The sequence below is a fragment of the Terrapene carolina genome, unplaced genomic scaffold (assembly GCF_002925995.2).
Source record: "Terrapene carolina triunguis isolate 2854851 unplaced genomic scaffold, T_m_triunguis-2.0 Scaffold580, whole genome shotgun sequence".
Lineage (NCBI taxonomy): Eukaryota > Metazoa > Chordata > Testudines > Emydidae > Terrapene > Terrapene triunguis.
The window spans coordinates 1,882,854-1,898,822 of record NW_020664931.1 but is presented as its reverse complement, the minus strand read 5'-3'; the positions used below and the strand labels follow the sequence as shown (position 1 = coordinate 1,898,822).

Sequence of the window (15,969 nt, the reverse complement as noted above, 5' to 3'; positions counted from 1 at the left end):
AATAACAATTTTATATTTTTTTCCAGATCACTGATAAAAACATTGAAGAGCACAGAGCCAAGAACTGATCCCTGAGGGACCCCACTAGAAACACACTGAATGAATGAGCCCACATTTACACTTACATTGAGACCTGTAATTTAGCCAGCCTTTAAACCATTTAATGTATTCCATGTTCATTTTCTTCTAGCTTCTTAATTAAAATGTCACGTGGAACCAAGTAAACTGCATTACAGAAGTCTAAGGATATTACATCAACACTATTACCTTTATCAATCAAACTTGTAATCTCATCAAAAAAGGGTATCAAATTAGTCAGTTTTTCATAAACCCATGTTGACTGACAATTTTATTGATTTTCTTTAATTCTATATTAATCCAGACCCATTTCAGCCATTCCATTTTTTTGCCCAGGACCAATGTCAGGCTGATAGATATACAGTTGCTCAGACAGCACATCAGAAGAGGGAATCAAAACTCAAAGATGGAAGTAAGGAGAGAAAAATAAAGATTAAATGACCTCCATTGTATCACAATAAGCAGGTCTAACCAAAAAAAAAAAAAAAAGTCTAGACCACTGGATCCCCATTTATGAGAACTATAATTTTATGTTTATTTTTTATAAAGACTTATGATAATCAATTTTGCTTTTGGGTCTCATAAAATAGCATGCTTTTATTCAACTCACCTACAATGAAACAAGGACCTTTCAGCCAACCAGAAGGATATTCTGCATAATTACTTAAGCTCCGACCTTGCAAGTATCCATTATAGACACAGAATATGAGTGCTAGTGCAAAAGTAATGAATGGTGTTGGTTTTCCTCCACGAATCAAGAAAGAAAAGATGAGTGCCCTAGAACAAATAGGAAAAGAAACATTTTAAATTACCTAGTTACTGTTATTGCAATACATAACAGTAGGTAGGAATGCATTTTAAGGGCCCAAATCTGCAATCCTTATACTTACAAAACTCTCAGTTTTGCCTATGATCCCAATTCAACGAAGTGCCAAAGCAGGTGCAGAACAACAAACATGTGAATATTCCCATTTACTATGTTTGGACTGCATGATCAGGTCCCAAGAGGCTAGTTGAGTCTTTACCAAATAATCTTATTTTAGTAAGGTCTTTACTGCAGATAAATAAATACTAATAGTCAATATATTTTAGTTTTATGGTAAATTTGTTATATTGAGTAAAGCACCTTGGATAGCTCCTTGCTTGGAAAAGGACAACATGCAGCTGGAAGTCTAAAGCCTTCACCATGGTGCTACCAAGCATCTCCTTTTAAGGCAAACATGACCTCATCATTCCTGTGTAAAACCTGCTGAAACTAAGGATGGGGGAAGCAACCTGAAAAAGGCTGCTGCTTTTAACCCTAAGGGACCCCAACAGGTTACCTCTGGGAAGCTAATCTAGGAAATGCATCTTCCAATTCCCTGTTTTGTTTTTGTCACTGTCTTCTCATAAAGTACTAAGTACTCACCCTCTGAAAAATCAGTTCCCTTTAAGGTCTCTAACTGAGCCCTGCCCCGCAAAAAACACACAAACAAAATCATCAGTCATTTTGAAGTGACTACTTGGCCTCAATCTCTAGCAGGTTTCATAGGAATTAATTAAGGATGTGGCAAATCCCCAACTGGCATTCATCTGTGAAAATGTGGAAATTGCTCAGATAACATTCCAGAAAAAACATGGAATATCATGTGGTCTTGATATGCCATGTTTATTCAGCCAAGTTCTAATCACAGAAATATTAATTTTATTATTCAAATGATATAGTCATAGTATTTACATGTAATTCAAATTAAAACAACATCATATAAAAGCTGAATATGCTTTAACAGTGCTGCAGCTATCCAGTAGTAACAAATCTTAAGTGGATAAAATGACCATCAAAGTACATCTTTCCTCCCTCTTTCCCTCCACCTGAGTGGGATACATGTGTGCAACCACATCTTGAAGAACAACAGTTACAGTATAGGTATGCAACCATTTTTTGCCACATTGCCATACAACGTATGGTAGTTACAGCTGTTTAAACATTTTTTCCTAGAAGAGTTCTGGCATGATTTCTCTAATCACTCATATGGGGAAGTGTGGCAGTCTATAGCAAGATTGTACAACATGGTTATCCTTGAGGAAAACAAAATCTGCCGACACTGATAATTATCAGAATCTTGTTAAATTGTGTTTAACCAAAGTAGTAGGTAGACTTCTGATTCTAGGTGCAATGTCTATACTGGCAAAAATCTGACCTGTAATTCACTGCCAATGCAAATTCACCTGTGGTACCAACAGTGGAAGTGGTACTGCAGACTCAAGCTCTTTTACCATCTTGTCATATAATTCTACTCTCAGATGCTGTCTACAAGATTTTTTTGGGCAAATGTTTCCCACTAGTGCTAACATCACTGATACTAGCAATGGCAGGAATATTAGCATAGATAAATCTGCAGCCACCTGTGGTTTTTACGACTCTGCCCAGAGGAGTCCTAAACAATGTAACAGTTGTCATGGCAATCTTGTTTATCCCAACAGTCCCAATGTTGCTACCACTAGTAGAGCTGCATGTTGGCATTCCCAAAACCTCTTCCACTAGGTTATCCAAGAACATAGTTCGACTACAGTCTTGTCACATAGATTCCTTTATTTGGCATACATCAAAGCTATGCTAAATTGATCAGACTCAAGCTTATGGGGTGGGATATAGGGTGTGCCTCACATCCAAAGTTACACAGCAAACCTCTTCCTTTATATACATTTACACATTACATTGCATTAACTATACATTGTGTCATTACATTTTGGGATTGGCTTGATCACTTTGTAGAAACAAGTCCCTGTACAGCATGCACTGTCCAGGCACATACTCTTTACCTCATTTTACAATTCAGGCTTATTTTACCCATTATCTTGTCCACTGTCCATAGTCCCTGGGTGTTCAACCTTATCTTAACTAGTACAGACATTCTGTTTCCAGCCTGCTGATTCATTTACCTCCCTTAACCTGTTTCCCAAGAAATAAGACCTCACCCATGTTCAATTACTCATGTCAAGACAGGCCTACATTGCACTGGGAAACTTTTGCAAATTCCTTAGCGTAGGCAAGATTTGAGAGTAAGATTATATGGCATGATTGAGGGGGAAAAACATATGCCTGAGATCTGTCTGCAGTACAGTTTCCACTATTGCCACTATGAGCTGTGAATTACAAGTCTGCTGTTTCTTAATGTAGGTAAATCAAAATGGTTTTGGCCCTGCCTATTCTTTAATCACAACAACACTGAAACACTTATTGACTGCATAGCTATTTCTGAAGATGATGGAAATTTACAATGGGTGCAGCTGAATAAAGATTAGTGGCAAGTGTGAGCAAACAAAATGTTTAGCACCATTTCAGACTGAATGTCTTATGGGACAGTGCCCACTACCACAAATGTAGGATTTCCTGATATAGAAAAGAGGAAGTGATGCCCATTTGCTCGTGCTATAAAATACAGTGATTTGAATCAGGACAACTGGAATTTGTTTCAGTAAGATGTTTGTCCACTTACAACAGCTGTGTATTTCACCCCAATACTTTTGCAGAAAGAGAGCTAACTACTAGCATTAGACTAATGGATACTAAGAATCTGAATGTCACAGATCTCATCTAAAGACCAACAGGCAGGAAGTTTATTTCCTATATAAAAATCACAGATGTTCAGGTGGAACTGTAATTGAGATAATCCTTTATTGTCCTGCATACTATGAAACATAATGGAAGACATTCCAGAGGTATGCAAAATTAATTTGCCCCATTTTTCTGGATTGCACATCCCAGAACAATGCTGTCTAATTTCCAACTGTGCAGCTACCTGTGCAACCTCATGATTTTTAGCGTTGCCCTCAATTGCACCTGTGTGCAATTGAGGGCAACGCTAAATGAGAGTGAATTGCACAGGTATAACTACTCCTGAGGGAATTCTGCACCAAAAAATTAAAAATTCTGCACACATTTTAAAATTCTGCAAAATTCTGAAAATTTTGTGTGTCAATAAATAAATGTGGCTTCAAAATGGCAGTGGGGAGCACAGGCCACTGGCTACATTGGGGTGAGAGAACATCCTGAAGCGCCCACCTCCCCTGGTACAGGGACTAGACAGTGAGGTTGCACCTGACCTTGACACAGTTGGGGGGGGGGTTCAACAAATTTCTTCAACTGGGTCGCTAGAAAGAAAAAATGGAAAACCACTGCCCTAGGGTGAAGTCACAGGAGCAAGGGGCTCTTCAAGATGATGCCACCACCTTCCACACCAAATGCTGGCAAATCTTGTCCCTTTTTGTCTCAGGGCCAGACCTGGACAAACTCCCAGGCTGGGCTGAGCCTCCAGGCTGGGGTGACCGAACAGCAAATGTAAAAAATTGGGACGGGGTGAGGGGTAATGGGATCCTATATAAGAAAAAGACCCCAAAATTGGGACTGTGCCTATAGAATCGGGACATCTGGTCACCCTACTCCTGGCAGCCCCCTGCACCCTGGGGTTTCCCCACGGGAGCTGCGGAGCGCGGCCTGCCAGAGGGAACCAGCGGCGCCGCTCCGGCCAGAGGGACAAGCTGCGGGGAGCCGCGCTGGTACCTGTGTGCGTAGTGCCCGATGAAGAGCGCCAGCAGGACCCGGTTCGGCCACTTGGAGACGCGGGCCGCGCCGCTAAAGAGGCTCAGCCCCAGCGGGACCAGCAGCGACGGCAGCTCCTGCAGCGCCCAGGCCAGGCGGACGGGCACAAGGCAGCCCAAGCGCGGCGTGGAGTAGCGCCCGTACGGCATCCACACGAAGCGCAGCAGCAGCACAGAGAGCGCTCCCGCGCCCACCAGCCCGTAGGACAGGATTTCCAGCAGCCGCCGCTCCTCTGGCCCCGACAGCCGCTGCCACAACCCGCCCGTCGCTTCCATGGCCGGGCGCGCTCAGCCCCCACCGGCCGGTGCCTCAGAGCCGCGCGCGGGAGCAACGGCGGGGTTTGGTCACGCGGCACCAATGAAACGAATACGTGCAAAAGGCGCTGAACCCTCGCTGGCGCGGGCACGGCGCTATAGTAGCACCGGGACAGGCAGCAGGGAGGCTCGTCGCAGGCCACCCAATCAGCACGACGCGGTAGGGACAGCTGCGCTAAGCCAGAGCCCCGCCTAGCTAACTGCCCTCGCCCTGAGCAGTGATCACGCCCACACAGACGCTATTTGGCGATGTGTCCTTGGGCAGGGTCTGGTGCAGCTTTTCATCCACATAGGACGGCAGGAGCCAGGTACCCGATCTGTGCAAGCATTGATTGGAGAAGCTGGGCTGTCAATCGTTTAGATTAGCCAATACAATATTGAGAAATCGGGCAGAGTCCCTACCCTTATTTCCTCATGTGGACGTCACATAGGCGCCTAAAAACAGCATGCTGTCCCTGATAAGCGCTAGTCCAAAAATATAAAACAATGAATCCCCTCAAGTGACACAGAGATGTCCTACCCGCCAGGCAGACCCCGGTTCATTAAAATAACGGCGCTTCCCGCTGCCGGCTGGCTCAACGAAGGAGAAAATTAGCACAGTTGAGTTTATGCTGCAGGCGAATTCGACGACAGCCCTTGAGGGGCTTTCCATGCACTGCAGTCAGCTGGCAAGGACCCTGTGCACGCGCAGAAACCAGGCCACCGCATGTGCCACGTGACAACATCGGGTGACGGCTGTCCTTCGACTGCGGGAAAATCACTCTGTGGCGCGCGGTAGCAGCCGCTTTCGTACAGCGCGCGATGGGCCGCAGGCAGCGCAACCGCCAAAGGCAGCAGCAGCAGCAGCAGCGCCGCCGCGAGCGGGGAGGCGGCGGGGACGGGCAGGGCCAGGAGCAGGCGGTGAGCAGCTGCCGGGCGGAGCAGGGGGGGGGAGGGTGCTAAGCTGTAGCCGACTCACTGACGCCGCGAAGGTCCCGTGGGCCGAGCGCCTGTGCCCCCCGCACGCATCGGCTGCTCGGGCCCGGGGAGCGCTAAGGATCCCTGACTCCGAGTCAGCTCCTCGCGCGAGAGACCCCCCCTCCTCCCCCGCCGGGAGCTCCCGCTTCCCAACCCAGGAGCCGCGCCCGGGGGGCGATCTGCTCCCCTGCCCGCGCCGTGTCTGATCCGCTCGTCGCCGCCTCTTGCAGGGCTGGGAAGGCGGCTACCCCGAAATCGTCAAGGAGAACGCGCTGTTTGAGCGCTACTACCGGGAGCTGCGGATTGTGCCCGAGGACGAGTGGGAGCCGTTCATGGCGGCGCTGAGGGAGCCGCTCCCCGCCACTCTACGCATCACCGGCTACAAGAGGTGAGCGCGGGCCCGCGGGGAGAGGCCAGTCGCCGGGCGTAGGAAGCGCTCAGCAAAAGGCCATTGCTGCGGAGAGTGGGGGGAGCTGCACACGCCCGCTAGGGACGCCGATGGCGCGAGACGTGGTACACGGAAGCGGTGTCAGCCCCAGGGGTTCGGCAGCCTCCCCCTGCTGTTCCTCCTGCCAGGTGGTGTCCCCGGTGCGGGGAGGGGTTGTCATGGGGGTATTTTCTTTCTTCGGTGCAATCTGTAACTACTTTCATCTGTAGGCTAGAGATGGCAATGGTGGAAAAGAGCTGCCCCAGGTGAGAGGGGTTTATGGTCCTCTGTGATTAATTCTTCATTCCTCTTTTTCCTGTTTACACATCCCCTGACCAGTTCCCCCAGCAACAGGAGCAGCAGCACAGAATTACACTAGTACACATAGCACTTCACCCAACAGGAGCAGCAAAGTGAAACTGGCGTCAGCTTTGCTGTGTTGTTGCTGGAGCTGCAGGACAGATGGTGTATGCAGGATCATCAACAAAAGTGTGATCTTGCTTCTTAAAGTGGAAAGGGGAAAATCTGGATGGTAGACGGTAACCAGCAAACAGAAATAGGAGAGAATTGATGATAAGGCAGGGTTATATGATCTGTACTACTTGTTTATTGGTGATGTACATAATTTGTGGGTTAATATTGGTTACTTGCTTTCTGGGTCATGAGGGGTTCAGAACACTATGAAGTTGGTGCACTCAGCCCCAGATGGAAGTGTTATATACAGAACAGTTTTGTTTCATTGCACTCTTCAAATAAATCAACTGTTTGTTTTTTAATCAAAAATATTTTGTTCTTTCTTTAGCCATGCAAAAGAAATTCTGCACTGCTTGAAGAACAAGTATTTCAAGGAGTTGCAGGACCTGATAGTTGATGGGCAAAAAATTGAAGTGCCACAGCCACTAAAGTGGTAAGAAAACTAAGACACTTTGTAAACTTAGAATATGTTGTTTCAAGAGTTTAGCTTGCTTTCTTCCTTTTCTACCTTATCTGATGATTAACATATATACTGTTAGTAGTGGAATTCACTGATCTTAAGGTTGAACCCTGGATTTGGCTAATATTTTTTTCTTGAAAGATACCCACTGGCTAATCAAATCTTAATGCATATAACTGATCACCCTTTTAGCATTATAGACATAATTTTTATAGATATTATAACTTTCTTGGTGCTACTCAAAATGGATTTAGGTTGCTCAATAGTACTGTTTTTGGCAAATATTTCTCCATCACATTTTAATACCCAAAATGAAGTTTCTTATAGAATTAATTTTTTTTACATCATATATATTTTTTAGTAAAAGGAAAAGGCCACATAGTTATTTGAAAAGTTACTAGTGATCATCTAGGATTATTATAACTGAATAGAAAAAGATCTGAGGGAGGAGAGAATCTCTATTTTTCAGTTCATTTTTCAGAATCAGTCTTAATTTGTCTGATTGTGGAGCTAAGTTCCCTCTAAGCTGTGCAGCAGCGTATTAACCACTGTGCAGGCGCTCAGGGCTGTGGCTTCTCCCCTGGACCTGCCATGGCCAGAGGAGAGGCGCCCCAACCCAGCCTCGCCCAGACCTGCCGCGGATGGGGAAGAGGCACCCCCAACCCAGCCCCAGCTCAGACCTACCGTGTTGGGAGTGGCGCTTCTCCTCCTGGGCCCAACCCAGCCCAAACCCGGGCTTGCTGTGGACGGGACAGATGCGCCCTAGCCCGAACCTGCCATGGAAGGGGAAGAGGTGCCTGTTTTGTGGCTCCTGCCCCAGAGCTTCCGTGGCAGGGAGAGGCGCCTCTCCCCTCCACCTCAGGTGCTGCTTTAGGGAGAGAAAGCTGGGGGAGTCCTCTCTCCCTGCTGTAGCCCTGGGGCAGCCTGCACCCCAAACCCCCCCTCCCCGGCCCCCCCCCCGGGCCCCCCCCCCGCACTCCAACTCTGCCCCAGCCCTGAGCCCCCCCCACCCCTCCCCTCAACCCCTTCCTCGCCACATGAATTTTGTCTCCATATTGGTGCACATAACAAAATTCATTCCGCACACGTGTGAAAAATGAGAGGGGATACTGTTGGGGTTGTTCTTCGCTGTGCGCTGACCGCTTGCCACAGCACAAGCAAAGTATAGTCCAGAGGAAGTTTTTGAGGCAGTGGTTTGTGTGAGCTTTCTGATAGTCTGCTGTGAATTACAGGCATATCCGTTGTTCGCTGTGACGTTGCTTTAGTGTAAAGATTAATAATAGCCTCACAAAGTGTATCCAGTACTGACATCATAGCTAGGAGCAGGAATATAGTTATTTGATAATGTCCTGTTCTGTTGAGTTTACACATTTTCTTACTGAGATTCTCAGATGGTCCCATGACAGATTTTGGCCTAGGTATCTGTGGTATGGATTCAGCTAAGCTGTTGCAATGAAAGAGTCATAGTTAGAGTTGTAACAGAATTGTTTAAAGACTGGAATCTTAAAGTCTAATATTTATCTGATTTGACCATCTTACGTATTTTAATTTTGTACTGTGTTCTGCACACTTCAGACAACTTGAATGTAAATAATTTAGACAATTTGTAAATTGCCTAAAGAAAAGTGGCTGTATATTTTCGTTTAGAAAGATTTTTGAGATTGCATTAGTTTGTCGTGAGTTTGCACTGGGTGTCTCTTTGTTTTATTAGGTATCCAGAAGAGCTAGCATGGCACACTAACTTGAGCAGAAAAATCTTGCGGAAGTCACCACAGCTGGAAAAGTTTCATCAGTTTCTGGTTAGCGAGACAGAATGTGTAAGGCTTTTTTTTTTTTTTAAATAAAATGTAACAAACAAATACATGAATTGTGTCCAAAGTTGAATTTTCTTTTTAGAACCGGAACACTTTTTATTGGGAAGTGAAGGCTTGTCTACGTATTACTGATGAAGTGCTCTAGAGGGTGTGATTTGCAAAGCCCTAACTTGCTCCACTTTTCACTGCCTCATGTAGGAAGTGCTGATGCACTCTTAACAGGTCCCTAGTTCACGTTAATGCCAGCAGGATCTATGTGGGACAGTTAATATGAACTAAGTACTTTTTAGAGTGTGCCAGCAGGGTCTATGTGGGGCAGTTAGAGTGGTACATGTTAGCGTGCTTACAAACACCACAGGGGTGATACTTTGCTACACTGAGTAGACAATCCATGATAGTGATCACTTAGTCTATAATTAGGGCTTCTATTTTTGTGGGTTTATTAATTTGATTTTTTGGGTTTGTTTATGCTTGACTGGAGCCACTTTCTGTAGTTGCTTGCTCTTGAGTATCAAATACATCCCTAATCTTAAGGGAAAGAAGAGAAGTTTGAACAGGATAAAGTAATGTTGTTTGTTTGACTCATATTTGTCAGTTTTGTGTGAGCTTGATATTTAAATTTGTAATGAAATTTAGAATGAATGAGTGTAATGTCAGAATGATTATTATTATTATTTATGTTACCATAGTGCCTAGGATCCTTAATCATGGAATAACACACTATTGTGAATGAATATGAGCCGGGAAAGACTCTATTTAAGGCCAGAGAAAAAGATGTTGTAGTAATTTAGGTGCGAGATGAGCACCTGGCTGAGAGATTTAGCTGTGTGAATGGATAGGAAAGGCCACATTTTAGAGATGTTGTGGAGAAAGAATTTGTGAGGTTTAGACAGCCTAGACGCGAGGACCTAGAGAAAGATCTGAAACTGTGATGATGCCCTGATTATAGGCCTGAGTGACAGGCAATATGGTGGCATTGAGGAAAGGTTTTGGCGGGGGGAAATTAAGACGTCTGCGTTAGCCATGTTGTGCTTGAGCTGATTGGTAGGCATCCATGAGGGAGAGGACAGAGAGACATGCTGAGATTTTAGTTTGGACAGAAGGACTTATGTCTGGAGGAGGGAAGAAAGAGAGATCTGTGAATCATTGGTAAAGAGATGGTAATTGAATTTATGATTGCAGACGAGATTACCCAGAGAAAAGGGGCAAGAGAAGGGCAGACCAAGGGCAGAGCCCTGTAGAATATTCCCCCCAGAAAGTTGGAATGGGAGAGGAGGAGGATCCTCCAAAGGACATGTTGAAGAAGCAATTAGAAGCCAAAGGAAGACAAGATTTGAAGACGAGTGTGATTGGTGGTGTCAAAATTGGCTGACTTCAAGGAGGATGAGGATGGATTACTGGTTCTGAGTTTTGGCTGAAAAGAGATTATTAGAAATTTTGGCAAGAGGAGTTTCAGTGGAGCGCAAGGGGCAGCAGCCAGATTGGAGAAGGTCTAGGGTAGAATTGAAGGAGAGGAGCTCCAGACAGGGATTGTGGACTGTAGATTATATTTCTGGAAATTTTGTAGTAGAAGGGAGATGGCACAGTAGTTGGATAGACAAGTGGGGTGAAGGGTGGGTTTTTTAAGATGGGAGAGACTGAGGCATGTTTATATTGTGAGAAGAAGGAGTCAGAGGAAAATTAAGGAAAAAAGTAAGGAAGTGGAGGAGTGAGTGTGAGAAGGATCAGAAGATGGAATGAGGTCATTGGAGCAAGTGGAGTGGTTAAAGGAGGAGAGCAAAGGAGAAACTTTCTGCATCTATGACAGGGAAGAAGGAAAAAGTTGTGGGAGGGGGAAGGGGGAAAGTTGCATGGTGTTTTGTAGTACTGACTTTTTCAGTGCACATTCATTTATACAGCACTATTAATGTTTTATTGTGAAGTAAATCACATTTGCATAAGATCTAATGGATACTGCACACATGTTCATTTTATTTTAGGGAAACGTTAGTCGTCAAGAAGCTGTCAGTATGATCCCTCCTCTGCTGCTTAATGTTAATCCTCACCATAAGGTAATCTTTAAAGTAATGTGAGAACTGGAAGTCATATAGGAAAAATAAGAAAATTACAAACCCCATAGTATTTGTGTTGATGCTTTATTTATTAGGACAGGCCATGTGTTCTACATACAGAGATTAGCAATGATAGTAGGCTCCAGTTCATGTGTATTGAAAAATAAGAATTGATTTTTTTAAACTCTGTATGTTTAAGTTTTTGAATCAATTCATTGCCTCCATCCTTCAAAAATATTTTATCTTCGAAATTTAACTGTATTCATGTATATTCCCCCCTTCCTTTTCTGTGGCTTTCTCTGTTTATAATATTGAGTCACCTTTTTTAAGCTCTCCACTGTGGCTCATTTTTTCATTTTGAGCAAAAGCTATTTAGGAGCATTGTTTTGTTTTGTTTGGAGTGCTATCAACACCACAAGATGTGTGAATCAACCCAAGGTGATTGGTGGTTGTATTTCAAGATGGTTACCAATAAACTCAAGGTAATTGACGTGTGTAAAGGGTAATCTAGGCACTTCCCATACGTTTGTCTATGGAGGGAACAAAGGGTTGAAATAAAGGGTCAGTTTTCAGAGTGGAGAGGAGTAAATAGTGGTGTCCCCACACGGGTCTGTACTGGGACCAGTGCTGTTCAACATATTCATAAAAGATCTGGAAAAAAAGGGTAAATAGTGAGATGGCAAAATTTGCAGATGATATGAAACTACTCAAGATAGTTAGGTCTGAAGCAGACTGAGAAGAGTTATAAAGGGATCTCACAAAACTGGGTGACTCGGCAACAAAATGGCAGATGAAATTCATGCTTAGCAATGCACATTGGAAAACATAATCCTAACTATACATATAAAATGATGGAGTCTAAATTAGCTGTTACCACTCAAGAAAGAGATCTTGGAGTCATTGTGGATGGTTCTCTGAAAACATGCATTCAATGTACAGCAGCAGTCAAAAAAGCTAAGAGAATGTTGGGAATCATTAAGAAAGGAATAGATAACAAGACAGGAAATATCATATTTAAGGCTACATTTTAGTCATGGGTATTTTTAGTAAAAGTCACGGACAGGTTGTGGGCAGCAAACAAAAATTCATGGCCCGTGACCTGTCCATGACATGTACTATATACCTCTGACTAAATCTTGGGTGCTGAGGGGGGGTGCGGGGCGTGGCCCAGGACCACCACCGCTGCTTGGGGCGGGTGGGGGCTTGGCGGATCTGGCAGGCTCCCTACCTGGCTCTGCGCGGCTCCCCGGAAGCGGTGTCATGTCCCTCGGGTCCTAGGGCCAGGACCTGCGGCCAATGGGAACTGAGGGGTTAGCGCCTGCAGGCGGAGGCAGCACATGGTGCTGTCTGGCCTCGCCTCCACCTAGCAGCTGAGGGAGGGGCATGTCGCCGCTTCTGGGGAGCCTCCTGAGGTAAGCACTGCCTGGAGCTCTAATCCCCTCCCACACCCCAACCCCCTGCCCCAGTCCTGAGCACCCTCCCACACCCAAACTTCTGCTGCTGCTCGGTGGAGGGAGGATGCGATGGCCCGAGGCTGCCACACAGTGGCTCCCGGGCCAGTCGCATTGGCCGCAGCAGAATCCATGACTTCATGACAAATTTGCACCCATAATCATATTGCGTCTGCATAAATCCATGGTACGCCCACATCTTGAATGCTGTGTGCACATGTGGTCACCCCATCTCAAAAAAGATATATCGGAATTGGAAAAGCTTCAGAAAAGGGCAACAAAAATGATTAGGGCTATGGAACAGCTTCCATATCAGGAAAGATTAATTATATTTGGACTTTTCAGCTTGAAAAAGAGATGACTAAGGGGGGCTGTGATAGAGGTCTATAAAATCATGATTGGTTTGGAGAAAGTGAACTCCTAATAACATAAGAACTAGGGGGTCGGGTTTAAAAGGAAGTATTTCTTCACACAATGCACAGTCAACCTGTGGAACTCCTTGCCAGAGCATGTTGTGAAGGCTAAGACTAACAGGGTTCAAAAAAGAACTAGATACCGTTCATGGAGGATAGGTCCATCGATGGCTGTTAGCCAGGATGGGCAGGGATGCAAAACCATGCTCTGAAGTGTCTGTAGCCTCTGTTTGCCAGAAGCTGGGAATTTGGCAACAGGGGAAGATCACTTGATGATTACCTATTCTGTTCATTCCCTCTGAAGAACCTGGCATTGGCCACTGTTGGAAGACAGGATACTGAACTAGATGGATCATTGGTCTGACCCAGTTCTTGTGTAAAAATTTGTAGCTTACTTTAAATTGTCCCCTAAGGTAAACCACAAACTCCTGGAGAGTGTCCAGACTAGCCTTTACAAATGTGTTAATTTTCCGTTAACCAAAGATAATACAAAGTAAAAAACTGTAGTTTAAATGTACCCTTAATGTGTATGCACAGTTCTCATTAACTCTAATGATAGTTGCTCATGTGCATGGAGACTGAACTAGAACGCCTGTCTCAGGCTTTGTCTACACTAAAGAGCTTACAGTGGCACAGCTGTACCTATACAGCTGCGTTGCTGTAAGATCTCTTGCATAGTCGTTCTATGCTGACAGGAGAGAGCTCTCCCATCAACATAATTAAACCACCCTCAACAAGCAGCGGTAGCTATGTTAGCAGGAGACCTTCCGCACTGGTGTTACATTGGTGTAACTTATGTTGCTCGGGTGTATTTTTTCACACCCCTGAATGACATAAGTGTTTGCCAACAGAAATGGTAGTGTAGATATAGCCTTATCTGATGGATATATGCTCGGAACAAGGGTACCTCATCTGAGAAATAGCTAGAATGGACTGTTTCATGTCATACTTTTGAACTTTCTATTTTATGCCTAAAAACATCTTTTATTTTTTGCAAGAAATTACAGCAGTGGTTCCCAAACTTTAACAACCTGTGAACCCCTTTCACTAAAATGTCAAGTCTCATGAACCCCCTCCTAAAAATGAATATTTCCAGGGATTTTCTCCTTTACCGGAGTATACATTATAAAAGCAGTGATCTTGGAAATATAAAATTTGTTTTTATGACATGCTTATTACACAATATTTATTAATTTATCATTACAGTATTTTTATTACATTATGAAAATGGCAACACTCTTCCAAGATCTCACTTTCGTAGCTTGTATCACTTTGAATAAGCCTGTTATAAGACAAGGCTCCTATGCTTCATCAAGGAGTATCAGATGTGAAACAGTGTGAAGGTATTTAAAAAGCCAACTCAAAGAGTTCCTCCTACACAAGCATTCAGGTCTCGAGCAGTCCAGGCAAACAACGCACGTTACAACAAAGCTTAAACTTGTTCTTCATAATAATTTTAAAAACAATACTAGCTGCCTATTTACTTTTAAAAACAGCAAAAAATATCCACCTCCCTTTCCATTTCTTAGAAGGAGTCTTGAAGTTTAAATCTCCTCAGTGTGATAGATATGCTTGCTTTGATCTGCTTAGCTTTTGGAAGTCCAGGGGCTGTTGGCCCCATGCTGCCCAGGGTCCCTAGGGACAGCTCTGTCCGCCATTAGGGAATTTTTTCCTGAGAACCCCCTGTAACATTTCGCGAACCCCCAGTGGTTCACGAACCCCAGTTTGGGAAACACTGAATTACAGTTTAAAATCAAAACTGCTGAACATGTTTGAGAAATCTTGAAATATTTTCCTGTTAAAACTTTTTATTGGTAGATTCTAGATATGTGTGCTGCACCGGGGTCTAAGACTGCGCAGCTCATTGAAATGTTGCATGCAGACATGAATGTTCCTTTTCCAGGTAAGTCAGTAGGACTAATTACTTTGGGCTTCTGAAGCTTTTGATTTTTTTAAAGATTTTTATTATAAAAGACCATTTGCAAGTTTCACAAACATGTATAACAAAACTGTAATTATGTGCTGAATTCACCAAATTGTATGGTTAGGTTGGAGAGGTGTTCAGCATGTAATAGATTTTAAACTTGTATTTTTAAAGGTCCTATTTTATTATATTGTCAGCTTCCACTTCATGAGTCATCACAGCTCTCCCTAGCCAACAGTTGGCTTCTCAAATTATATGCAGGTTGTCTTTAAAACTTTTTGCTTCACTGTGACTCTGAAGAGGAGCTATGTGGATTATATACTTGCGGAGAGTTGAGGTAACATTAAATATAATCAGAGCTTAATTTTTCCATGTAATTAAGCGAGTGTGAATTCAATAGACTGTACCTTAGGAATTTTTGTTCTAGTGCTCTCCTTAGGGTATGTCTACACTACGAAATTAGGTCGAATTTATAGAAGCCGGTTTTATAGAAATTGTGTGTGTCCCCACATAAAATGTTCTAAGTGCATTAAGTCGGCAGACCGCGTCCACAGTACCGAGGCTAGTGTCGACTTCCGGAGCTTTGCACTGTGGGTAGCTATCCCACAGTTCTCGCAGTCTCCACCGCCCACTGGAATTCTGGGTTGAGATCCCAATGCCTGATGAGGCAAAAACAGTGTCACGGGGGATTCTGGGTACATGTCGTCAGCCCGCCCCCTCCCCTGGTGAGAGCAATGGCAGACAATCGTTTCGCGCCTTTTTTCCTGGGTTACCTGTGCAGACGACATACCATGGCAAGCATGGAGCCCGCTCAGCTCAGCTCACAGTCACCATATGTCATCTGGGTGCCGGCAGACGTGGTACTGCGTTGCTACACAGCAGCAGCTAATTGCCTTTTGGCAGTAGACGGTGCAATATGACTGGTAGCCGTCATCGGCTATCTGGGTGCTGACAGATGTGGGACTGCATTGCTATACAGCAGCAGCTCCTTGCCTTTTGGCAGCAGATGTTGTATTACGACTGG

At 44.5% G+C, this 15,969-nt stretch overlaps 2 protein-coding genes across 2 annotated transcripts in view; one reads left to right on the top strand and one right to left on the bottom strand.

Moving 5' to 3' along the window:
• Window positions 1-5,036, bottom strand: part of SRD5A1 (steroid 5 alpha-reductase 1) — a 47,007-nt gene extending 41,971 nt beyond the window's left edge. Inside the window, exons 1-2 of the mRNA XM_024200694.2 lie at window positions 4,622-5,036; window positions 689-855 (exon numbers count right to left, since the gene is read on the bottom strand). Coding sequence (XP_024056462.1) covers window positions 689-855; window positions 4,622-4,935 — 481 coding nt within the window. The 5' untranslated portion in view covers window positions 4,936-5,036. The remainder of the gene's footprint in view (window positions 1-688; window positions 856-4,621) is intronic.
• Window positions 5,037-5,682: 646 nt separating this feature from the next.
• The window catches only part of NSUN2 (NOP2/Sun RNA methyltransferase 2), a 64,846-nt gene continuing 54,559 nt past the window's right edge, over window positions 5,683-15,969 (top strand). Inside the window, exons 1-6 of the mRNA XM_024200693.2 lie at window positions 5,683-5,874; window positions 6,162-6,319; window positions 7,161-7,265; window positions 9,004-9,109; window positions 11,086-11,157; window positions 14,840-14,924. Coding sequence (XP_024056461.1) covers window positions 5,776-5,874; window positions 6,162-6,319; window positions 7,161-7,265; window positions 9,004-9,109; window positions 11,086-11,157; window positions 14,840-14,924 — 625 coding nt within the window. The 5' untranslated portion in view covers window positions 5,683-5,775. The remainder of the gene's footprint in view (window positions 5,875-6,161; window positions 6,320-7,160; window positions 7,266-9,003; window positions 9,110-11,085; window positions 11,158-14,839; window positions 14,925-15,969) is intronic.